The sequence below is a fragment of the Ochotona princeps genome, chromosome 24, assembly GCF_030435755.1.
Source record: "Ochotona princeps isolate mOchPri1 chromosome 24, mOchPri1.hap1, whole genome shotgun sequence".
Lineage (NCBI taxonomy): Eukaryota > Metazoa > Chordata > Mammalia > Lagomorpha > Ochotonidae > Ochotona > Ochotona princeps.
This window is the reverse complement of record NC_080855.1, coordinates 5,793,363-5,819,797: the sequence shown is the minus strand read 5'-3', so window position 1 is coordinate 5,819,797 and position 26,435 is coordinate 5,793,363. Positions and strand designations below refer to the sequence as shown.

General features: G+C 46.1%; 1 protein-coding gene across 1 annotated transcript in view; it reads left to right on the top strand.

Moving 5' to 3' along the window:
• The window catches only part of SDK1 (sidekick cell adhesion molecule 1), an 880,998-nt gene that overhangs the window by 340,558 nt on the left and 514,005 nt on the right, over positions 1 to 26,435 (top strand). Inside the window, exon 2 of the mRNA XM_058680763.1 lies at positions 26,246 to 26,405. Within this exon, the coding sequence (XP_058536746.1) occupies positions 26,246 to 26,405 (160 nt within the window). The remainder of the gene's footprint in view (positions 1 to 26,245; positions 26,406 to 26,435) is intronic.

Sequence of the window (26,435 nt, the reverse complement as noted above, 5' to 3'; positions counted from 1 at the left end):
AGAAGACAAAAATGGAGAATTTAGCCATGAGACTGCGGCTAAAGACAGAGAAGTGCCTAGAGGAAGAAAGCGGTATGGAGTGGCAGTTAAAGGGGACTTAAGGAGTTTGAGATGTAGGTGTTTGTTACTTTTATTAGGGTTTTCTGGATAAGGAGACCCAATGGTGTGTGTGTGTGTGTGTTAGAAGGTGTTGGCTGTGTGATTGTGGAGACTGAGAAGTCCTGAGAGACCCTCACAGACACACCCAGACGTGTTGTCTGATTAGACACATGGGCACCCTGGGGCTCAGTCAAGTTGACACATGCAGTGAAGCTTTGGCTGTTCCTTGACCTTTCTTGGCTAGTTAACCACGTGTGTGGTCCTGATCACCATGTCTGAGCTCCAGTCTCCAGAGTGTGAGACAGATCATCCCCTATATGTGCTCTGTGGCTGACACAATGCCTTCCATGTACTAAGTGTTCAATAAAAATGTGTTGGGTGGTTCGTTGATCCAATAAACTTATGTATATGCCAATACAGAATTGCACTTGAAAAGCTGTGGGTGAATCAATTCTTTGCAAATTGAATCTTATTTCCGGTGTGGTAGGGGTGTGCAGCGCTGCAGGAGCCCCTCCATGGATCTCCTGTGAATCCGAGGGGCCTTTCTTGTTACGCTGCTCTTGCAGATAAGAGCGCTGACTTACACAGAACTTGAGCAGCTTGTCAGTGTCTGATGTGTCACTGGTTTGTCAGTCAAACGGAAGGTTTCTTCGCAGTGAAGCAGGGTGTGCCTGCTATTTCAGTTTTGTGTGATTTGGTAAAAAGGCCAGCAGCGGAGTTTGTAACGCTGCATAAACATCCTCTTGTCAGGGAAACTTATCTTTATTCTGCGGATACTTGCTAGGTTTGCTGGAATTAAAATATTACTTCTGTAATGCACGAACGAGTAAAGTCCAGTGCTGAACCTTTTCACAGTTGATGAAAGGTTAAAAGCAAAAAGAAGAGAAAGAAAAATCTTTCAGGCAAGAAAATTCACTTCTAAAAGATGTCGAGCTCAGAGTGCTTGGTTTTTCTTGTGGGGCGTGTGCGGATGATGAATGCGCTGGCTGGGAGCCAGGTCGTGGGGTCCTCAGGGTGTGTTCCTGGATTCAGTGCAGAGCTGATGAAAATCTTTCCAGTCAGTGGCTTGACGTTAAGTGTGAGAAAGACGTTGGAAGAGATTTAGTGGGACCTTTTGGACACCTCGCTGATTGATTTATTCATCTTGAATTGATCGAGTTTTATCAACACCCATACTGGGTTGACTGAGTTTCTTCTTACGGTGCTGTGGAATAAAGCACTCGCTTGAAAGTGAGCTACCTGGGCAAGGAACCCAGCCACGTTGCAGATTCCAGATGATCTGTTACAGAAGGGACTGAGGAATCCCAGCATGCGCTTGATTCTTCTCCCTTTGTCTTTAGAATCATGCTCACATGTTTCTGCTTGTCAACAGCACTGGGACGGTGTCAGTTAATACACAACAACCTGCCTTTTCATTTGGAATTGGGGATTTTAGCTTCTCTGCACATGGACAGATGGGGCAGGAGCTAATTTGTATTGATGTCTGCTATCTGCCGCCATATGATTTTTAACTCGCTTAAATCTTGCAACCTGGAAAAGTAGAAATTATTACCTCTGTGCTACAGTAGGATAACTGAGATTTAGAGAGAGAAAAGATTTTGTTCCCATGGTTAACATAGGCCTCATGACATCAAGTAAGATGAAATTCATGGCCTCCCCTAACTTCCTGCTCATCGGCATCCCTCCTTGACCTTTCGTAGCACTATCTCTAAGGCCTCCATGGCCTCGGTGGCCTCCCCGGGCTTCCTCTGGGTAGAACCACCTGCGTGGCCTCCGTGGCCTCCCCGGGCTTCCTCTAGGTAGAACCACCTGCGTGGCCTCCGTGGCCTCCCCGGGCTTCCTCTGGGTAGAACCACCTGCGTGGCCTCCGTGGCCTCCCCTGGCTTCCTCTGGGTAGAACCACCTGCGTGGCCTCCATGGCCTCCCCTGGCGTCCTCTGGGTAGAACCACCTGCGTGGCCTCCATGGCCTCCCCTGGCTTCCTCTGGGTAGATCCGCCACGTTTCCTGCCAGGAGTGGTAATCAGCATCACGGCCTCAGCTGTCTCCTAACTTCCTGCTCGTCACTGTCACCCCATGGCTTTCGCTCGTCTAGTAGTCTTTATCATCAGCTGCCCTGGCCTCTGTTTTTGGAGATCAGTTACACTGTTCCTTCAGTCTTCTCAAGAAACTTGTTCTTTGAGCAGTTGGCACAGGATGAACAATTGGATCTTCAGATCGTCCAAAGTATCCGTCTTTGGGCTCTTGAGTTTCCTCTGAGCCAAAAACCTGTGCTGCTGGAGCTGGCTGCAGAGGCTCCGCCAGGGTACAGGGCGATGGGATCGGACAGCTTGTTTTCATTTGAACATGAACTTCAGCAAGTTAGGGAAGAGAGGATAAGCTGGACACGGGTTTATGAAACTGGAGATACAGAGTGGCTAGTTTCAGGCCACGCCCCCAGACCCTTGCTGCCGTCTGTCCAGTCTGTTCACCGCTTGGGGATATTCTTGGTGAGAAGTTGAGTTGTAACAAATTTGTTCCATTTTCTTTGTCTTCTTTTTGATTGACGTGTTAATAGAGAAAAATACAACAGATAGGGCAGACTGGAAAACTAGAGAAGTCAAATTCTGCAGCAGAAAATTTTATTCTAAAATTACATCACAAATCTAATGCAATAAAACTATACCAGGGAACGAACGGACAATTTAAAATACTCCGCATGGCTTCTGAAAAATAATGAATGCTTTATGAAATTACTAAATCACTGTAATTTATTGCTTTATGCCATGCATCTATTGATTAAAATGGAAAATCTGAAGGCATGTGGGGGAAGATTGGTGCTGTCAGGGAGCTGTGTGGCCTCCCCAGGTCTTTCTAGTGGTTCTCTCCCCTGGTTGCTCCTGGAATTCCAAAGGTGACTTGGAAATGGCTGATGTGGGTATTCCGGTTGAGCTGCTCCAGGGTGAGGGTTGGGTCAGCGTTGTTTGGCATGCCTCAGGAGATTCTGATGTATAAAATTGACTTTACATGAGAATCATTTTCAAATGATACTTTAAAGGCAGCTCCCCACATTTGAACATTGCATCCTGAGGGTGGAAGTGTTCTCATCTCCACGTACAGGTGTTGGCCTTGATGCGCGTAGCTGTGGCTGTTTAGATGGTGGGTACTATAGAGATGTCGCTTTTCCTCCTTCAGCTTCATAATGAAGTGTCAGGACCCAAGTTTTTGCAATCTCCCAGCAGGCTCTCCTTAAGCTGCTCTGAGCCTGCAGGGCATGGCTGCCCCTCTCTGTTAATTTAGTACTTCCCTCTGACTGACATGGGAGTGATGACCAGCCACCCAGGGGAGGCCTTGTTATTATTAATTCCTTCTTGGGTGTCCTTTTTGTGTCAGCCCAGAGGCCTTGGCATTGGCCACATTGTGAAAGTCATACAGTGAAAGACAAACTTGACCCTTGCTGTTCACATTAACACCCAGAAAAGCAATGACGGCAGGGTCCTTAAAAAGGCACATGTTCTCTGGTGGAATTTGTAGTGGGGCAGCATACACTGATGGCTGGGAGGGCGTTCCTGGTCCTGGTGGAGCCAGAGCTGCCCCCACGAGCTCTGCCTGTGTATGAAGAGAGCTGTTTGCAACATATTGTTTATGTTTGTTTTTCAAGCAGAAGACTCCTTTGAGATTCATTTGCAGTAGTTTTGTAAAGGCAGGAAGCCTTTTATTTATTTATTTTTTAAAGAAAAGCAGATTTTACAGAGAGAAGGAGAGGCAGGCAGGGAAACCTTGAAACGAGTGAATTTTGAGCTTCCAGAGGTGGATCATGATTGGATTTATTCAGATCAGAAGTTTGATCTGAAGTTTGTGAGCTCTGATCAAAATACATTTCCATTGGGCTGGCACATGGCTCATCTTGTAATCCTCCACTGCAAGTGCCAGCATCCCATATGGGCACCGGTTCATATCCCGGCTGCTCCACTCCCATCCCGCTCCCTGCTTATGGCCTGGAAAAGTAGTGAAGCATGGCCCAGAGCCTTGGGACCCTGCACCTGCATGGGAGACCTGGAAGAAGCTCCTGGCTCCTGGCTTCAGATTGACCAAGTTCCGGGTGTTGGCAGCCATTTGGGGAGTAAGCCAGCAGGTGGAGGAGCTTTCTGTCTCTCCTCTCTGTATTTCTGCCTTTCCAATAAAAATAAATATTAAAATAAAATACTTCCAGAGAAGGCTCGTTTTCTTAGATGCTATGGTTTAGGTTATAAACAGCTGTTGAAGGTTCTGAAACAAATGAATGTATTTTGCCATTTTTGGAAATTATAGTTTGGAAACCAGCAAGGCCTATGCATCAGTGTGTGCTCTATTTTTGGTAGTAACGGTGGAAGTATTTCAATCTGATTACTGCCTGCGGAGTGAGGAATTTCTTAGTATCTGACCGACCACCTGCTGATACTTTATTTCTGTAGAGTTCCTCAAGTCATTATGAGATTCACCCAACAATTTAAAATCAAAATGATGTCTCACTGTAAAATGTCAGCTATCCTAAAAGATTATGCACCGTTTAAAACTATCATTGCAGTCCCTCCCCACCCCCTAACTTTAAGTTGAACATTTCAGAATAACGAAGTCCTTGCAAAACGTGAAGGGACATTCAAAGTTCACACCTTGCAAACTGGAGGGATTGCCTTCTCCTTGAAGTCCTTTAATAGCCCCTGCCCGCAGCATTCCTTCTCCCTCGTGGTCGTCCTGGCCCCATGTTCATGATGCTGTGTGTGCATCCCTGCTGTTGATGAATTCTGCCAGTGAAGGTTATTTATTTACTTTTCCCTGAGCTGTATTTTCTCCTATGTTTACTTATCTTGTGTTCTGTTTCCTTTCTGAGCTGCTACGAGACATTCCATTCCGTGCCATTGTGCAATCCGCAGCGGGCTGATGAAGCGTGGAGACTCTAGCTGTGCCAACCCTGCATGGGCAAATGTTGTTGCTTTATACAGAGAGCTTAGCTCCATCTTAGCAACTGCAGCGATGGCTTAGGCTGCCACCTTGGAAACGTTCTGTCTGACTATGAGGAGATGCGTGCTTGCTGTGCAGTTTCCTTTTGCTGCATTGCTTGTTGATAGACTCAAGGTGCCGTCTGCTGGACTCTGAGTCCTCCTGGCCACTGCAGGCTTACAGTGCACTGGGCACTGAGATGTGCTCCTGTTGGATCTGAGATGTTGCTGTTGGATCTTTGCGGTGGTGTGTCTCCATCCCACAGCTGGGGAGGGTACTGGAGTGTGTGTGGCCTCTCTGGTGACCGGCCAATGTGTTTGGTGTTATTCTAAGGCGTCATTTCATCTGAAGGTGATGTCTTGAAAACACACTTGGGGAGGGCTGCATGTGGAAGCGCAGGGTTCTGGAGGGGCGTTTTACCTTCCCCTCCCTTCATGTGGCCGTGTCCCCCTCGCGCATGCGGCCAGAGAGGGATCCTTGCACTCTCTTGCCTTTCAGATGTGGTAATGACGTCAGATCCGGCAGAGCATTCTGTAGGGTCTTCTGATTCTCTTTCCTCGGGGTCCTTGGTGGCTCTGAGACGACTCAGCTTTCTTCTTACAATTCTAGTCATGTGATTCCTGATTGTTTGGAAGAACACTTAGAAAATATTTTATGACATGTTTTCTCCCTTGTGTTTACTGGCTGTGCTTTTTTTTTAAAAAAAGATTTTTAAACTTTTATTGCAAAGGGATTGTGTTTATCAGCCTTAGCTAAAGATCTGGTTGAAAAGACAGCTATCCTGGTTTCTGGAGTGAACAAATAAAAAATAAAGTAAAACCTGTTAACAACTTCTTCCTCTTCCTCTTTTTTCTTGTTCTCCTGTATGTGTGTGTGTGTGTGTGTGTGTGTGTGTGTGTGTGTGTGTGTGTAGACATAGGTATTTATTTCAAAGGCATAATGAGACAGGAGACAGGTTTTCTGTCCGCTGGTTCGCTCCCCAGATGATCACAGCAGCCGGACCTGGGCTGGTCCAGAGCTGGGAGCCAGGTGCAAGAACTTGGGCCATCTCAATATGCTTTTCAAGGCTGGCATGGGGCTGGATCAGAAGTGGAACAGTCAGGACAAGAACTGGGCATCCGTATAGGATGTTGACATTACAGGTGGCAGCTTCACCCACTATGTGACAACGTGTTAGCCTCTTGGAAAGGCCTCCTGTGTCCACATTAGGGCCCGGTGTTCCTCTGTGCCTTGCTGCTCCTCCCTGGCATGCGTGCTTTCTAACCTCGCTCTCCTGCCTGCTTAGAGGCTGCTGCTGACAGAACCAAACCAAAAGGGCTTTGGCACAGTGAGTAAGAGCATAAACCTGACTTTGCTTCCCTTAATACATGGGTGCCTCCATTTGCTCACAGGTAAAAGTAAACAAATAAAAAATAGAAGAAGTAGAGCTTTCCGTGCCTAGTACGAATCGTATTGAGGTTTTGTCAGTGTGTGGTTTTAACAGGGATATTGAGATGTAACTGACAATCTTGAGATCACCTGTGCAGATTGTCGGTGCTATTAGAGCTGTTCAACAAGGACCGTGATCTGTTTTTAGACTGTCATCCTGCTCCCTCTCCTCACTGCACTCCCACATGCCCCAGGTAGCCTCTGACCTGTTCTCTGTGTCTGTGTTAGCGCAGCCATGCTGTGCGGAGGCCCTTGTCACCCACTTCCTTCATTGACCAGGATGTGTTGTGTTGTTACGTGATGTTGGGTTGTGAGGATGTATTCCTTACTGGATCGATACTTGTGTATTTTCCCCACTTGCTGGCTGTCATCATGTAGCCAGGAGTATTTGTGAAGGGGTTTTTGATGTTACCTGTTGCGGCGACTTGATACTTAATATTTTGAGCAGCTGCTAGTGTGTTTCCATTTTCTGCTCACCTGCACTGTCCAAGGTCTCTGCACATGCTGGCCGGCACTTGATGTTTTCCCTGTTTTAAATTAATTGTAATGTTTTGATTTGGGAGGCAGGCTGTGTGAGCTCACGTCTGCCGGCTCACCCCTGAAGAGCCTGTGACAGCTGAGGGTGAAGCAGGGAGCGGGGTCCGGGTCTGCCGGGGCGTGCGTGGCAAGAACCCAGTTATTCAGGTCGCAGCTGTTCCTGTCAGGGTGTGCCTAGCAGGAGGTGGAGTGGGGAATGGAGCCGGGGACACAGCCGTGCTAAGTGCCGTCTCAGGCACAGGAGTGAGTGAGTGAGCACACTGATTCCTGTTCCTGATGACTCAACATGTTCACATTTGTGATGGGCTTGTTAGCCTTCAGAATATAGGGAAAATGGCTGCTTGTTTTAGAGATCCCACAGACAGAAGAAGATTAGTTTATGCTTTTATGAAATTTGCTACCACGTCACAGATGACGATAGGTTTAAAGTAAAAGATCCTTGAAGAATCTTACCTATGTTGTACTGAAAGTAAGAAAATACCAGCTCTAGCTAAAGCTAAGTCGTATCTAATATTTAGAGTTTAAAAGCTTTCCTGGTAGGTTTACATACAGAGATCACTTTGTTTGATTTCATCTCTACTTGGTTCTGTGTTGTGTTAAACACAAACCGGTGTTTGATGTGGAAAATACCTTTGTAGCGAGCACAGCGAGTCCTTGCTTGTTCTCAGCCATACTTACACTGATTTCTTTTTCGTTTAGCCTGAATGATAGCATATTTTAAAACTAGTTAATTAACACTATAGTTGTCATTGTGGCATTTTGCTTTTGGAAATTTTGCATGTTATTTAAGAGGGTTTATGTATTTATTTGAAGGGTTGAGAGAGAGATTCGTCTCCATGTATCTTTACTCTGCAGGTGGCTGTAGCAGCCAGCTGTGTATCCAGCTGAAGCCAGGAGCCAGAGGCTCATCTGGTTGTCCCCGCGGAGAGGGAAGAGCTCAGGCGTTCCATCTGTCATCTGGCCTGCAGTGCGTTTTGGCTGGGATCTGACTTGGAAGCGGAATAGCCAGGACTCACATTAGCACTGCGATGTGGAATACCCATTTCCCCAAAGTGACTTTGCCTCCTGTGCCACACCCACCCCAGTCTGTTCACTTTTATAACTCAGCTTTGTTAATTCATGGAACGTTCATTGCATCAAATACAGGGATGCTGTACTAATTGTCTTTGGTTTTCTCATAACGATGATCTGGGTATAGCTTGGTCTTGGATAAGAGGGACATTTGTATGTGTGTTTTCTGAAACACACAAACTATTATGCATGATATGAAACTCACAAATATTACTATTTAATTAAACATCATAATTCTGTTTACTTTTAGCTTATACTCGTAACCTCATGGGCAGTGGAGCAAAATGACATGATAATGGAGTTAATTATGCATTAGTGATTATATCTTGACTTACTAATTACTGTATCTAACTCTGAATAAGCTGCCTATCTGTAAGATTTCTTGACTTATGAAAAGGTATTAAGAATATATGTATAAGAGTTTTTGTGGAAACATTTCAGGTGTTACTTGTTACAATATTCCCTCTTGGGGGTTAAGCCAACACCTGTGATGTGAGGCTTGCCATTTCGTATGATCACCAGCACCAGTCCTGGCTGCTCGGCTTCAAATCCAGCTTCGTGCTAAATAAAAGGGAAAGATGGCCTGTGTACTTTGGCGCCTGCCACTTATCTTGGGCGACTCAGGTGAAGCTTCCGGCTTCAGCCTGGCCCAGCCCCAGCCAGTGAAGCCATGTGGGAAGTGAACCTATGGATGGAAGATCTCATTCTGTTTCTCCCTCCTCTCTATAACTCTTCATTTCAAGGAATTAAATTGCTTTTAATTTCCTCATAAGCATGCAGTAAATGCTCTCTAGTTGTTAGGTACTGTTAGTACTGATAGGAGCTGTACTCCTGCTCCTATCTAGTGCTTGGGAGAAAGGTGCGTGGGAGGAGTTAAGTGGTAGAAGAGTTGAACTTTCATTAGCAAACAGGAATTCTATAAACATAATAGTGCCAGAAAACATTTTTAAAATGCTTACATCCTCAAGCCTTTTAAACAGTTCCAAGCAACCAAACCTTCACTTCAAAATATGTGTCTCCATTTCTGAAACAGCGGTTAGATTTTTGGTTGAGGTGAAAATCACTGTAGATAGTGATATTCAGAAAGAGTTCTGTTTAACAAATTTGGACAAATACAGAGTTGGGGCATTTCCAGCATAGCCCAAACGTTGAATGTTCCATCATTCCAACCGGTTCCCTCTTGCCCTTCTGGTCAACCTACATCCTCCTTTTTCTCATGGAACTTCATTTTGCCTGTGCTTGAACTTCGTCCTGCGTTCCTCAGCAGGCAGGGCCTCTGTGAGTCTTGTAGCTGGTGCTGACTTGACTGGCTTGACTGGCGAGTCCCTTTCGCAGATTCAGTCCAAGTTGTGATAAGTATACTGTGGGTCTCATTTTCATGGGATCATATGTTGGCTTTTGTCTTAGGGCAATACCTAGGTTTAGATGATCGGGTCATTGTTTAGGTGTTTAATAAGAAATTGCCAAATCTTTTCCTAAATGTGATTGTCTGACTTCCACATGCTCTAGCAATGTGTGAAAATTGACATTTCCACGCACTTTCCTACCGTGACGTTTGTCTCTCGTTTGTTCATCGTCATTCCGATTCTGGTATACGCTCTGCCAGGCCGGCGCAGTGCGCTACGTTGTCAGCGCTCTGCCAGGCTGGCGCAGTGCGCTACGTTGTCAGCAGTGTTGCTGCTTGTTGAGTGAGGATGTGGCTTGTGTCATGAAGCATGTGTGTGAGCCCTGGTTCACTACGTGTTTTATCTTGCTTATGGAGACATATACATTCTTTACATAATCTGGATTAAAAAAAACTTTAAGAAATGTGTAGGCAGTATTTCTTCATATTCATAGATTTCCTATTAGATGCTTGGTTTAAGAAAATATTTTGAGATCATTGTAGATTAATATGCACTTACTAGAGATTATACAGAGAAATCTCGTGTAACTTTGCACTATTTTTCTTTTTAATATTCATTTATTTTTATTGGAAAGGCAGATTTTTACAGAGAGAAGGAGAGACAAAGGTTCTCCATCTTCTGGTCACTCTCCAAATGGTTGCCATAACCAGAACTGAGCTGAGCTGAAGCCAGGAGCCAGGAACTTTTCTGGTTCTCCCACGTGGATGGCATTGGGCCGAGTCCTCTGCTCTCCCAGGCCATAAGCAAGGAGCTGGATGTGAAGAGGAGAGCCAGGACACGAGCTGATACCCGCATGCGATGCCAGTGCTTGGAGGTGGAGGATTAGTCAGCAGAGCCAGGGTGCCAACTTCGTTCAGTTTTCTTAGCCATTTTCCCTGGATATGTGTAACAGTATTATAATACAGGATTATAGTGAGCATGCCGTCAGTGGAAGCAGGACACTGAATGCTTCCAGCGCCACAGACATGGCCGGGCTTGCCCACCCCACTCAGCCCTGGCCTTCAGCCACTGCCAAGCTCTGCTTTCTGTGAGTCTGTCATTTCAACAAAGTTATGTTAGTGGAATTTTACTGAACAGGCTTTTTTTTAAAAGATTATTTATTTTTACTGGAAAGGCAGACTTTACAAAGTAGAGAAACAGAGAAAAGATTTTCCATCTGCTGGTTCACTCCCCAAGTGGCTGCAACGGCTGGAGCTGAGCTCAATCCGAAGCCAGGAGCCAGGAGCTTCTTCTGGGTTCCCTACACGAGTGTAGGGTCCCAAGGCTTTGGGCCATCCTCTGATGCTTTCCCAGGCCACAAGCAGGGAGCTGGCTGGGAAGCTGACAGCTGGGATATAAACTAGTGCCCATATAGGATCCTGGTGCCTGTAAGGCGAGGACATTAGCCACTAAGGCTACCGTGCTGGACCCTAAGAGGGTTTTTTGAAATGTGTAGCTCACTCAGCAAAATGCTCTTTACGTCCGTCCCAGGTTGTTGCAGATACAGCTTGGCCCATTGTAGAAATGCTGTGTGTTTTCCTTTTTAAACAAATGTAAGGTTTTGTCACACCCTTTTTTGGTCTCAGTTGATATTTAGTACTGTTCTATTCTTATTGCTGAGGTAGATTATGCTGACTTATTTTTCAGGGATGAACTAGTCCTTTGCACTTGACTGTGTCCCATTTAGCTGTGGTGTGTAAATGTTTTAATATGGTAATGAGCTGAGAAACCTCCTGAGTTTCAGCATTTTATCTTCAGAAGCTTATAAGTTATGGACTTCTTTTCCTCAACTGGCCGTGGGGCTTTTCCGGTTTATTTTGTTTGGTAGTTTGTAATTCGCAGTTATTGGGTCATCACTTCTAAATTGTCACAATTATGTGCATAAAGTTTTATTCATGGTATGGTTTTTTGATGGCGGTAAGGTCTGTAGTGATGTCCCCTGTTTCATGGCCAGTGCTGATCAGTGTCGTCTTTCTACTTATTTCTTTTTATCTTTCTTATAGCTTAACACTTCTCTTTCCTCCTGAGAAATAACTCTCTGATCCATTATCTCTTAGTTTTCTTAAGATTATTTTGGGTTTGTTTGCAGGCTTTTTTTTCCCTCTCTTTCTTTTTCCGGAAGGAGTTTGCTGATTGATTTGAGAGTTTTCTTCTGATGTGAACATTCCAATGCTATAAATCTGTCAACACCACGTTTGCTATAAATCTGCACCTCACATATTTTGATATGTAGCTTTTACATTCAGTGGTATGTCTCTTTAATTTTTCTTTGAGACGTTTTCTTAAATTTGTTATTTAAATGTGTGTTGCTCAATTTCCAGGTGTTTGGAGGCAGGTACAGCCTGCTCACTTGATTTGATTTATGGCCAGGACGGATCTTGAGTTACTTGAGAGGTGGGCAGCAGATGCATAGACAGTCGTGTGTCCCCCTCATGTGCTGCTTACAAGCCGGGCCAGACTGAGGCAGGGGTTGGCGGCTCCAAGCAGGTCTCGCCAGGGACTGTCGGGTCCCAAGTGCTTGCGTCAACTTTAGCAGCAGTCTGGACTTGGACACCAGAGCTGGGACTCAAACCCAGGTATCCTGGCGTGTGGGGGTCAGCTCTCACCGCTTATCATCTGTCTTGATCAATGATCTGTTGGCCTCTGAGGGAAAAAAATAAATACATATCTTTTATTCTGTCTGTACTGTTGGCACATGAAGGAGAAGTTATGTAATCAGATGAGCCAGTTTACAGACCTTCCGGTCTGGTGTCTGTCATGTTAAAATCACACATGAATCACCGGTTCCAGGTTCGTTTTGTGCTTAACATCCACAGTGTGCCGCCCAAGTGAAGCTGTGTCCACCAGAAGCACCCGCAGGCCCCGGGGCAGCTCTGCACCTCGTCCGTTGGAGACTCAGCCACGCAGGGCCTCCCTGTGCTGCACGGCTAGTGCCCTTCACAGCCCGTCTTGTGCAGTCCAGCCATTAAAAATCATGGTTGGTTATTCACGCCCCTGCACTGGAGGACAGGAACTGTTCTTATGTTGGATATGAATATTACACAATATTTAATGCTTGCATCTTTCCAGTTTTGACCAACTGGTGATCCTGATAAGGAAATATTAAAATTGTACCCCAGGATAAAATTATTTCAGAGCTTTTGTAAATACTTATTTTAAATTTTTGTTTATTTGAAAGAGAGAGTAGGGCCCTGTGTGGTAGCCTAGTGGTTAAAGTCCTCTCCTTGCATGTGCCAGGATCCCATATGGGTGCCAGTTCATATCCCGGCTGCCCCACTTCCCAGCCAGCTCCCTGCCTGTGGCTGGGAAAGCAGCAGAGGACAGCTCAAAGCCTTGGGACCCTGCGCTTGTGTGGGAGACCTGGAAGAAGCTCCTGGCTCCTGGCTTTGGATTGAGCTCAGCTCCGGTTGTAGCGGCTACTTGGACAGTGAACCAGTGGATGGTGGTCTTCCTCTCTGTCTCTCCTTTTCTCTGTAAATCTGTATTTCCAATAAAAGTAAATAAATCTTTTTTTAAAAAGAAATGGAGTAAGGGAGATTTTGTGCACTGGTTCACGCCTCATTACTGGCACCAGTGCCCATAGGACACACAGGTGGCAGCTTTACCCACTAAACAGGCACTGCTCCCCCCTCTCACAGATTGCTTAAAAATGGGTGTGTGTGTGTGTGCTTGGTCTTTGGTGAAAGTGTTGTTTTTTGAAACCAGTGCTCTTTCTCCTTAGGATTAATGATGTGGAATTATCTACTTATCTAATGTCAAGTGTTAATTTAGCAGTTCTCGAAAAATCCCCCACATTGCCAGGATGTAAGTACCAGTCTCAGCTCTGTGTGGCAGCCTCATAAATAAAGCCTCTTGTGTTCACCATCAGGGTCTTGTTCTTCCCTAGGCCTGCTCCTCCAGCATCACCCACAGTCCAGTATCTTAGGACAGACCTTAGCGTCATCGTTGGCTTTTCTTCCTTGTATTCCATGCCCTACATGTTCTGTTCTGTTGGCTCAGTCTTTATGTCGGAAAGCTAACCACCTGTTACCCCCTCCTCTGCAGCCAGCTTGCTATAATGTGTAACTTCTCACCTGGATTAACTGCAGCCTGTTGAGTGATTGCCTAGCCCTGCGCCAGCAACCCGCTCTCTGCTCAACGGCCTGCTGTATGAGCAGTGCACCAGCTGTGCAGACCATAGCAGTACAGACAGCTAGCTCCCCCATCCTCCAGGAGCACGTGTGGACGCCACAGTCCAGTCCCACCATCCTCCAGGAGCACGTGTGGACGCCACAGTCCAGTCCCACCATCCTCCAGGAGCACGTGTGGACGCCACAGTCCAGTCCCACCATCCTCCAGGAGCACGTGTGGACGCCACAGTCCAGTCCCACCATCCTCCAGGAGCACGTGTGGACGCCACAGTCCAGTCCCACCATCCTCCAGGAGCACGTGTGGACGCCACAGTCCAGTCCCACCATCCTCCAGGAGCACGTGTGGACGCCACAGTCCAGTCCCACCATCCTCCAGGAGCACGTGTGGACGCCACAGTCCAGTCCCACCATCCTCCAGGAGCACGTGTGGACGCCACAGTCCAGTCCCACCATCCTCCAGGAGCACGTGTGGACGCCACAGTCCAGTCCCACCATCCTCCAGGAGCACGTGTGGACGCCACAGTCCAGTCCCACCATCCTCCAGGAGCACGTGTGGACGCCACAGTCCAGTCCCACCATCCTCCAGGAGCACGTGTGGACGCCACAGTCCAGTCCCACCATCCTCCAGGAGCACGTGTGGACGCCACAGTCCAGTCCCACCATCCTCCAGGAGCACGTGTGGACGCCACAGTCCAGTCCCACCATCCTCCAGGAGCACGTGTGGACGCCACAGTCCAGTCCCACCATCCTCCAGGAGCACGTGTGGACGCCACAGTCCAGTCCCACCATCCTCCAGGAGCACGTGTGGACGCCACAGTCCAGTCCCACCATCCTCCAGGAGCACGTGTGGACGCCACAGTCCAGTCCCACCATCCTCCAGGAGCACGTGTGGACGCCACAGTCCAGTCCCACCATCCTCCAGGAGCACGTGTGGACGCCACAGTCCAGTCCCACCATCCTCCAGGAGCACGTGTGGACGCCACAGTCCAGTCCCACCATCCTCCAGGAGCACGTGTGGACGCCACAGTCCAGTCCCACCATCCTCCAGGAGCACGTGTGGACGCCACAGTCCAGTCCCACCATCCTCCAGGAGCACGTGTGGACGCCACAGTCCAGTCCCACCATCCTCCAGGAGCACGTGTGGACGCCACAGTCCAGTCCCACCATCCTCCAGGAGCACGTGTGGACGCCACAGTCCAGTCCCACCATCCTCCAGGAGCACGTGTGGACGCCACAGTCCAGTCCCATCATCCTCCAGGAGCAGGTGTGGACGCCACAGTCCAGTCCTCCAGCCACTCCTCATCTGCCTGATCCTGCCCTGGTCCTTTTCCTGTTTGGGGACAGTTAGCTGAGACCTTCGCTGTTCCCACAGCTTGGGACCCCCTTCCCTTTTCAGTTTCTTCATTTCTGATCTGGCAGCCTCTCATTGAAGCCCTTGTCTCCCCAGATCTTCATTTCTTCTCTCTCATCTTTGTATGGCATTATTATGAAACACGTGTGTTCCTCTTATTATTCCCCACTGTGTTCCCGATGAGTTCCATGCCCTGTGAACCTGAAGGGGGACACCACTGGGACAGGCTCCTCACAGCCCGTGGAACTGTAGCCAGGACACTGCTGATTTCCTGTTTCCCTGATGGGATAAGCCTTCTGGGCCTATTCTTTAGCACGTGGGGCTCCTCCCAACAGCGTGCTGTGAAAGAGGCGCTTCTGACTCCTGAGAGCCAGCTGCTGCTTGTACTGCACAAAGTGGCTGTTGTCTCAGTCTAAGGCCGGTCCTGCCCTCTAAGGCCGTCACACTGTCGTGCTGTGGATTGCGTCCTTGGCACTCTGGTGATGAGGTGTGTTCGTGGTACTGTGACATGAATGTTGTGGGACAGAGTTGTGTTGAACGAGCACACCGTCCCTGCTGAAGCAGTATCAGTTCCCCATTTCCTGAAGAGACACGAAGTGATTTGCATAGAAATATTAACTTCAGCAGAGTAGACTGCTGTGCTTTTCTTGTTGGTTTACTGATTGTCTCCCTAAAAGTTAAGTTCCACTAAGTCCTAATTTTTATTGTTTTTTTAATTCACATCTGTATTCCAATCTCTTAGAAGTCTCTATAGGTATTTAATAAAGGTTTGTTGAATGAAACGATAAATAATGAAATCAATATTTAGACTTCTCTAGAACTTTGAAGTAATTGAAAATATGAACACCTGTTTTTCTTTAAATTGAACAACTTCTTTGGCTTAATAGTTATTGACATTTAAGACTACAACCTGATTTATGTGTGTTATTTAGAAAGCCGAAAGCAAATGCATTCTGGATGAAGTTCAAGATTGAACATTCAGTAGGAAGATGCAATTTTATTCTGTGCCAGCATGTTCTAATAGAAGCTAACAGGTATATTATGCTTCCCCACGAGTCGTTGCCATGCGCATTTCATGCACATTAACTAATTTAATCGTTGAGGCGGCTCTAGAACAGCTGTCTCCAGATGTTGACCAAGCACCTCTGGTGGTCCCTGGGCCTCTTTGCTAGCAGAGGCCACAAGACCAAGATCATTTTATAATAGCAAAAGACCTTGTGTTTTTGTTCATGACACAGTTATGACCGAACTCCTAGTACTTGAGCAGGTACTTATTTGGAGACCATGGTGCCCAGCTGTACTGGCCAGACTGCTGCCTTCCTCTGCCAAAAACAACCACATACTGCTACACACAACCACAGACCACTACCCACAAGCATAGACCACTACCCACAACCACAGACCACTGCACACAACCACAGACCACTGCACACAACCACAGACCACTACATACAACCACAGACCACAATACACAACCACAGACCATTACACACAACCACAGACCACTGCACACAACCACAGATTGCTACACACAAGCACAGACCGCTACACACAACCACAGACTGCAGTATACAACCACAGACCACTACACACAAAGACCACTACACACAACCACAGACCACTACACACAGCCACAGACAACTGCACGCAACCAAAGACCACTACACACAAGCACAGACCACAATACACAAACACAGACTGCTATCTTCCTCTGCTGCACACAACTATGATTTTATAAAAAGCAACAAAAAAGCCCACACAACTTGGTTCTCTTGAGACTGCCCTAGAAGTGGTAAAAATCATTCAGTGTAATACATTTTTGACTCAAATACATGCCATTTTAATATTCTTTGCCCAAATGTGAGTTACGGCTGAAGCACTTCCACATGCTACAAGAGGAGGATTGCTTCCAAGCAAAGTTCTTGGGAAGTTGTCCAAGCCGGGAATGGAGCCCCCTCATTGTGTGTGTGGTGCTCCGTTTCCACGTGACGTAGGGATTGACAGACAAATTAGCATAATTCACACTTGGGTGTTTGGCACCATTTTATTGAAAGTGGATGAAATAAGCCTGTTTTGTCTGTGAAGATAACTGACAGAGTTTGTGGTTAATGATAAAACTCAAGTTCATAAGTAAAATTAGCATTTAGGCAATCTAGCATATGCCTCCAGGAGCTGGATGCTTCCCCGTTACCTGGGGACTTGTCTGACGAGATCTGCAGCGAGGCTAACACATGGTGTTTTTCACATTGTGTGAAGAAATGTGTCAACATTTGGAAAATGGTTGTGTAAAAGACCAAAGTGTAAGACAAAAGCTTTTAATGTACCAGCATTTTGTTGATGGAGTTTCAGGTTCCACACTGCAGCGAATGGTCATGGATCGGCCAGCACACGGTGCTGATCGAGCCGTGCCAGGAATGCCAACAATGATTTGTGGGCTTAAACTGCCTCTTTTTCCGACTACCACCTGGGAGCCTGTGCTTCATTCATGCCCTGCAGCTGAAGCAGCAGCTTGCTGATGCTGAATGGGGAAGCATATGTAAGGGACCACTGCTCTTTTATTAGGCCAGACCTTGAAAATATAAATAGAAAACTAGGCCACATGTCTCAGTAGTTTGGGGGGACTAATAGTTAATTTTCAGAAAAATGTCTTTGGTATTCGCATAAATTAAGTCAGTGTCCCCTTTAAGCAAGCCATTGCATCTCTTCTTTCGCATTTATTTATTTATCTGTCTACTTACACACTCACTCACTTTCATTGGAAAGGCACATTTGCAGAGAGGAGAGACAGAAAGATCTTCCATCCACTGGTTCACTCCTAAATGGCCACATGGGCCAGAGGTGAGCTCATGTGATCTGGAGCCAGGAGCCTCCTCCAGGTCTCTCACGTGGGTACAGGGTCTCGGGGCCATCCTCTTCTACTTCCAAGGCCACTTGCAGGGAGTTGCATGGGAAGCGGAGCATCCGGGACACAAACTGGCAGCCATATGGAATGCTGGCGCTTGGAGGCAGCGGAGTAGCCAGTTGCCCCATCATGCTGGCCCCAAACCACTACATCTTTTAAACATTCATGCTATTACTTTTCTCATGTGATTAATATGAACAGGAATAACTCATAGAAACAAGAATTTACGGGTCCTCAGTGGAAAATTGCAATGAAACTCTAAAAAAAGAGAGAGGACTGTTAATCTTGAAGTTGGCTTGGTATTTTGTTGATTTTGAAGGGGATTTGCAGTGTAGGTCGCTCACGACTGCAGGGCTTGAGAGCAGTGGAGCTGGGGTTGGAGCCCAGGATTTCCTTAGTCTTTGCTTCAAACTGCCATCACATGAGGGTACTTCTTGAGATATCCTTTGCGATTGTTGTGTGGCTAAATCCTTTGTGACTGTGGTGGGCTTTCCTGATGGAGCTTAGGTGTCCTAAGGCAGTTCTTCTCAAATGTCACTTGCTGGGTCTGAAATCATGTCTTCCCCACTTAGGTGTTTTTCTGTCCCAGGTTTTATTTCTGTTAGATTTTCTGTAACCTCACCAGGGAATAGCTAAGCAAGGAAAAAGTCAGTCACATACTAGCTTCTTTTCTTTGACCTATTCTTTAAACCAAGTTGGATTTCTAGACTTATTTGAAAGAATCTTTAAAAGAAATTTTGTGTCATATTCAAGAATAATGTCAGTTATTTCTAATAACTTCTCTTTTTGTTGCTTATACTTTTGCAGTAGAGACCATTGAAGTGACAATTTTGCACATTTTTGCTTTGAAGGAAAACATAAGAAGGCTGAAAGCTTATTTCATTCTGGAGAAATAGGAATTTCTTTTATCCTACTGTCTCTTACTAATTTATGTGTTAAAGCAGATTAGCACAGTGTACTTTTAAACCAGTGCGTAAATGCTAAATGCTTCTAGCATCAGCTTCAACGGTAGATTAGTCTGGAAATTTGAGTGTTTTCTTAGGGGACAATACTGGCAGCATAGCTTTACCCCCAGGAGTTCACTTAAATGTCCTATTACTTCGTGTTGGTCTCAGAGAAAATGGAGATGTCAGTGTGACCCCCACGCTTCCGGAAGCCTGGGAAAGCTGCTCACGATCCCGTCTAATGGAAACCCCAGGGTCCTTCTGGAGCCTTTGGGTTTGTATGCCTTGTTTCAAATATCCACAAGGACACCATGGACCAACTACTTGGGGAGTGTGTCATACGTGGTAGCCAAACTCTTGAGCCTAAAATGATTACTTTATGTTGAGGTCTAGAAATACGCAATGTGAGCTTTGGCCTGCTTTGTTCCTTCTGATTGTAGTACCTTTCAGAAAATAGTGGCACCAAGACCAGAAAGAATGATTGAGCAGTTTCTCTATCACTTGGTTTGAGTGTGTGGTGAGGCATTCACACCTCTGGGCCCCAGACTGTTTCACACCAACCTGGAGAACCCTCTGGAAGCCTTTGAAAGCCACTGCATAGCCAGTGACTCATCTGAGTGTGGCTTGTAACACTGGACCGGGGTCTGGAGCCTGTGGAGTCTGAGTGTCAGCTCGTCCCGGGCTCCTGGGCAGTGAGGCCTGGCGGTCAGTGCCCTGAGAAGTGGGGCTGAGCCACGCGAAGGCCTCGTCGAGGACCTCGAGTGACTTCTCACAGCAGTGTCTTCGTGCCTCTGCTGTCTGACCTCATGGTGTGCCTTTGAGCATCACGCCAGGGTCAGCTGTGGCCCCGTGCTGAGGAGCCGGTAGATACTTGGGAAATGGAACCACTGCGTGCCTCCGTGCCTGTGTACCAGGAGCAAGTGCGCGTCTAATTCTTTTGTGAGAAGTTTGGCAGAGTCAGGATCCAGTGAAGCTGTCTGGTGAGGGCCAGAGACTGAACTGTATGAATTAGGACACAGGTGGATGGAAAGTGACCTGCGTTTCATCGGAAAGCAGGTAACGGGACAGTTGGAAAACATCCTGTTTTCATGTTACGTAGTAAGACCAAATTGGTACTGAGTAATTACGTAGTGTGAGCTTTACAGTGCATAACAGTTCAGACTTGTGCTCCTCTCCAGCACTCACCCTCAGCCTCGTCCTCCTGTTGTTTCACTGCTAGTTACCAGGGGAATATATGAGTGATTCCAGAAGGTGCAGCTTGAACTGTCCTTTCTTACAGCAGGGACCTCACAGGGTGACCCTTCCTTATTTACAGTGTGACTAGAGTAGAACCTGTATATCTCCGTATTTAGTTTTAACCTCAGAAATATACATGAGTGCATGATTGGTTTCTCTAGGGACTCGAGTGTTCCTGTTAGGAAGCCAGCACACCGTGCTGCCAGATGGCACCCCTGGCCTCAGTGGAGTTAGTAATGGACTGCCCGCTGCTCACATGGAAACATGATTTACAGGAAAGACCTGCTCATACTTCCAGGGTAGTTGTTTACTTGTGATGCTTTATGCTCTGTGCTTTTTTTGTCTCACTGGAATTTGAAAAACAAAACTGTTTGTTAGGGGCAAATTCATGAGCTTGGGGTATAAAAATGTTTGGACTTGATGTAAAGGATTTGAAAGGAAGATTAGTGGTTTAAGAGAAAGGATGATTTGCCCTGGGAATTGTAGCTGTGGCAGAAGCAGCGCTGAGGACTACAAGGTCCTGTTCCGTCTGGTTGGTCCAGGCGTGCTGCTGGGCAGCTTCTTGCCCACTGGACTCACCTGATGGATGGCTCATGAGCTCTGTCGTCACGGCAGCGAGAGACTTGTCTGCTTCGTGCCACACCTCTGCTGTATGCGAAGTGATTATTATTCCTTTATCCATCATCATCTTACACTGAAGGAAGAGGGTAAGTCCCTGGATAGACGGCCATTCTTCCAGGTGGTGCCGTCACTGGCAGCTTGGAGTGTGATGTTCTTGGTACATATCCATGTTGCCCTTACACCGGTTCAGCCAATAGATGTCCTGCTTTCTGTTTCATAGCAGATAATTAAAACGATTGGGCAGTCCCCCTTTCTTCTTGGTTGGGAAGCTGGACCCAGGGGTCAAGGTTTTGCTTTGGAATGCTCATACATGGGCCATGTGTCCTTTCAGATAAGATCATCTTTGCATTGGACAAGTGAAGTTTAATCGGCTTGCATTATATGCAAAAACCATAGAAATTAATTTACGGAAGGAACTTTGGTGTCATAAAATTAGGACATTAACTCCATTCTTGTCTTTTGGGTGGACTTGAATCGATATTAGCCAGACAAATGCAACTCTGTCTTTCATAACTGATTTATGAAAGTAGAGATCTCATGGTTTTCTCTGGTAATTCATCCTGGGCTGTTAGAATGTTCATTTTTAGCCATCAAAAGGCTGCCTGCTCTCGGTGCCATTTCCTTGAGGACGGGGAGGGGTGCTGGTTACTAATTGAAACACGATTCCCTGCAGAACAGCACTGGGTGAGCCCTTGGCTTTCGCCGGGTCGGAGAGCCCAAACTTTTCCTCTGAGCTAACTCAATCATGCTTTAGGGATTTTTCCACCCTTTATGAATCTTTTCAGACTTGTCTCTTTCACATTTAAAGCCTGTGAAGATGAAATGCCTTTGTGGCGGTTCTGCACAGGCTGCATGCTAATCCTGCCTCCCAACTCTTCCCGGCCTCCCTTGGTCTCAGGACCCACTGTCCATCTTCAGCAGCAATGGTACTGAGCTCAGAAAGGTGACTGTGTGTGATCCACTTTGGCTGGTCTATGTTAAAAAGGTTGTGGTCATACTTTTAATTTGTATGTGTGAAATTTCAGAACACTGATAATTTTACCCTTGCTCCTGTAGTGTCTGCACTAATTCTGCAGTCCTTTAGATCCCAAGACATTTGCTTGCTATAACCCTGTGAAATGACTCTTTCAGATATTTTTGCCAACCACATCACAGCCCCCTGCATGGTACTTTATACATTGAATAGGCATCTTAAGTTAACAATTTCATGAAAAACTGAACTGTGGCATCATTTAAATTTAAAGCCACCATATAATATGTGAACCTGATGAGGCTCCCTCTTGTAAAACTAAATTTAAATTCTTGAGTTTCTGTCTTGACGCTTTTTCTTTTCAAAAAGATGTATCTTTTATGACTGTTCCGAGTAGGACACTGGAATCATATGAAGTGGCATTTCTTTTTCTATTGTTAAATAGAGTGCAAATGGTGGGACATTAATAAAGGCTGCAGCTCAGTAAATCCCCAGGTATCAAAGCTTTATCTATTGCAATTCCGCTTTATTGCACTGTTTGGGTCATAAGAGTAGATGATTTTAGCCGAAGTATATGGCAGAAAGGGAAATTGAAGACACAGCTGACAATCCAAACCTTGGAAGGTACTGGAAATAGAGCCCAGGGCACAGTGTGTATGGGAGAGCAGCGGGAACAAGACAGAGATGGATTTCTGATTTGGCGATGTTTGCTTCTGTTCACACCTAAGCCTTCACCACATCAGATCTGGACGGTAACCCTCTGGCAGTGATGGCATTGTACCTGCTTCCCATTCCTGGTGTGGACGGCAGGCTCTTGCATGCAGCATAAATGCATGCTCACCAGAAAATGGTGTAAACCAGACATCTAGGAATCCTTCCTGAAGCTTCCTCCTCCCTCAGACAAAACCACTACAGAATGCTTTGCACCATCTAAATAATGTTCCAAAGCCAGCAAGCAATTCCAACTTCCTGTTTGCCCAACCTACTATGTGTCACATCTTAGAACCTTCTACCTGGGATACTGCCATTGTTTTCAAACAGGTCTGCTGCTTCCTCTGGATTCCTTTTCCACATTATACCCTGGAGGCTGCTGAGCAGCTCCTTCCAGGGTTCTCAGCTGTTCTTTTATAATGGCCAGTCATCATCACTATAGTACTGACAGTGCTTTCAACCAAGTTATACAAAGTGAGTAATCATATAATTTGCCATTCGTAACAAAATTTACAGTGGAATGTAAAGTGGACACCCTTGTTAATAGTGCAGGGTTGGTGTGTGCTGTGTCTGTTGTGCAGTGTTGGTGCGTGCTGTGTCTGTAGTACAGGGTTGGTGCGTGCTGTGTCTGTAGTACAGGGTTGGTTGTGTGCTGTGTCTGTAGTGCAGGGTTGGTGTGTGCTGTGTCTGTTGTGCAGGGTTGGTGTGTGCTGTGTCTGTTGTGCAGGGTTGGTGTGTGCTGTGTCTGTTGTGCAGGGTTGGTGTGTGCTGGGTCTGTTGTGCAGGGTTGGTGTGTGCTATGTCTGTAGTGCAGGGTTGGTGTGTGCTGTGTCTGTAGTGCAGGGTTGGTGTGTGCTGTGTCTGTAGTGCAGGGTTGGTGTGTGCTGTGTCTGTAGTGCAGGGTTGGTGTGTGCTGTGTCTGTGTACAGGTTTGGTATGTGCTGTGTCTGTAGTGCAGGGTTGGTGTGTGCTGTGTCTGTAGTGCAGGGTTGGTGTGTGCTGTGTCTGTAGTGCAGGGTTGGTGTGTGCTGTGTCTGTAGTGCAGGTTTGGTATGTGCTGTGTCTGTAGTGCAGGGTTGGTGTGTGCTGTGTCTGTAGTGCAGGGTTGGTGTGTGCTGTGTCTGTAGTGCAGGGTTGGTGTGTGCTGTGTCTGTAGTACAGGTTTGGTATGTGCTGTGTCTGTAGTGCAGGGTTGGTGTGTGCTGTGTCTGTAGTACAGGGATGGTGTGTGCTGTGTCTGTGTACAGGGTTGGTATGTGCTGTGTCTGTAGTACAGGTTTGGTATGTGCTGTGTCTATAGTACAGGGTTGGTTGTGTGCAGTGTGCCTGTCTTGCCCACAGGGCATTGTGTGCCTGCTCGCAAGCTTGGCTTTTAGTGTTCTGTGCTTCCAGAAGTTACTCTCCCTATTGGCTCCCACCACCTGGCCTTTTGACCTACTGATCCTTTAGCACCTGCTTTCAATATCATTGACTTAGTTAATTCTCCCTACTTCAGGTTCTTGGCTCAATCACACATAAAATTTAGGGATTTGAAATGTCCGACCTGCATAAAACCCACAAAGTTACTTGGTTTTGCCCTATTTAGGCAATCACAGGCTTTGCTTGAAATTCAGTAAATCTTTAACAGTAAATTCATTTTGAAGTTGCTAATTTGCATCGCCTATGAAGAATGTTATAAACATCCACATAGCCCTTGGCAGAGGAAAAATTCCCCAACCATAAGCCAGTGAATGAATCAGGACAGTAGATGGTCGATGATTGCATAGCAGTATAGCACTTGAGATGTAATACAATGGTCAGCATACAGATTAAACTTTATGCAGTATTCCCTTGGTGCCTGGAGTAAATGGGTCCAGGACTGCTCTCCCCACAACCCTCTGTGTGGGTTCCAACACCCAGCAACCATGGATGCTCAGAACCTTATAAAAAAGGGGGGTAGTGTGTCTGTATAACCTGTACATGCGCTTTAAATCACGTCTGGGTTACTCATACCTAAGAGTGGCTATGTAAATATGTGTTAAGTTGTATTATGTGGGGAAATGACAAGAAAAAATCCATACATGTTTTTCACAGGTTTTTCTCTAGTGTCTGTTCAGTTGCTCACTGGATCAGCGACAGAGATCCCACAGAACCCACGGAGACAGGCTGTGCTGGAGTTCTGTGTTTTAGTGCCTGAGTATGTTCAGCTGTTTGGTCTGCAGCTGTAGTCTCATTTTTAACATTGTCATGCTGCTTGATGTTTACCATGTTAAAACTATAGCAACTTAAAAGCTTAGCTTTAGTAACACCACAAACAATTACAGAAATCTTAGAGTTTCCAGTTCTTGAGAAACTGAGAAATCTGGAACATTCTGAATCCTCGCCTGTAGAGTCGGGTATCTCAGGGCCAGATTTTCTGGGTTTCAACGATGATGTGACAACTTCTAACTGTGTCTTTGAGCAAGTTACTGAGGTTGGCTGTGTTGCTTTTTACCCGCTTTGTATATAATCAGGACATCTACTTTGTAATAAGTAAGTGGATACATTGTAAGTCTTTAGAACCAGTTCTAGCACAAAGCCAGTACAGTAAATGCTACTGTTGGTGTGACTTGGACTGCTGCCGTCATGTTCATTCGTTTCAACAAGTTCTTCCTCATTTTCTGCTTTGTCCCTGGAATTATCCTGGGACTTGGGTTAGGGACTCAATAAGATAGCAAATATACCAGAATATAGTTTATGAATATTTTTATTTCAAAATTTGATAAGTACCATGAATGAAAACTGCACGATATTTTTAAGGTGAACTGGTGTAGGAAAGAACTTTGGTTAACCTGAAACGTACGTATAGAATCCCAAGTGGAGGAGCAGGGGCATGAGTCACAGCCTAGCTTGGAATTTCATGTAGAAGCCACCAAGTGTGGCTGGAATATTGTTCATGAATAGAAAGGGCTGGGAACCAGACCGAAAGCAGCCTATATGCCTGAGACTAAAACGAGACAGAGAGAGAGAACCTGTTTATTTTTGATGAGGGAAGAGAAAACTAGACTCCTGCTCAGGGACGTGCCCACTCGTGTTGGAGTGTAGCATATTCTTAAAAAGTTTCCACATAAAAGATCATGGGTACAATTCCGTGGATTTTCCCCCAAGGAAATACACCTGTAGAACTCCGTGAAGACTTGGATCTCAGTCTGCTCTCTTTAAGCTCATAACCATGCCACCTCCCAAGGTGCCCCTTCTCCTGACTCTTACTTACCCTGTAGGCTACTGTTGTCTGTTTTTGGAAGCCTTTGCTTTAACCCTCATCATCATCTGAGTTATCTTAATCAGCATAATGTCTGTGCAATTTGCGTGTTACTCTGCGTGGACTCGTTGACTCGTTGCTGCTGCTTTCTAGTACTGTCTAAACCCATCAGGTTGCCTGCTTTGTATCCCTCTGAAAGTCGCAGACGGGCGTGAGTGCTTGAACTGAAGAGGAGATGGCCACTTGTTTATGTGTGTGAGAGAAGGGTGTGTACGCTAATCTTGTGTATCCTAATGTTATCTTGAAAACCAGTTGAAAATTATTTGTGGAAATTTCTGTAGCTTGTGCATATATTCTTGACCTTCAATTTAAACAGAGGTTGTGTGATTAAACCAAAGGCTAGCATGAACCTGGGGCATCCCAGAGAGAATCCCATATTAATTGTAAAACTGAAGTACCTTGGGTGTCTTTAGAGGATGTTGACATTCAACTTTTGGCTTTATGAAATATGGTCTGGGCACGTTTCTAATAGGTTAAGGAGTATTTACAATCTAATTGGGTCAAATAGTCATCATTTTTCCACTTTCAAAAGTTGAGTGTGTTTAAATAATTTGATTGGATGGAGTCTGTTTTCATGTTCACTTAATGCTTTTTCTCCCTCTCCCCCTCTTGGAATATTACAGATGATGTTCCGCCATACTTCAAGACCGAGCCAGGCCTGCCCCAGGTTCACCTGGAAGGGAACCGCCTTGTGCTCACCTGCCTTGCTGAGGGGAGCTGGCCTTTGGAGTTCAAGTGGATGCGCAACGACAGTGAGCTCACCGCCTACAGCAACGAATACAAGTAATCGGTGGCTTGAAAATAAGATGCCTT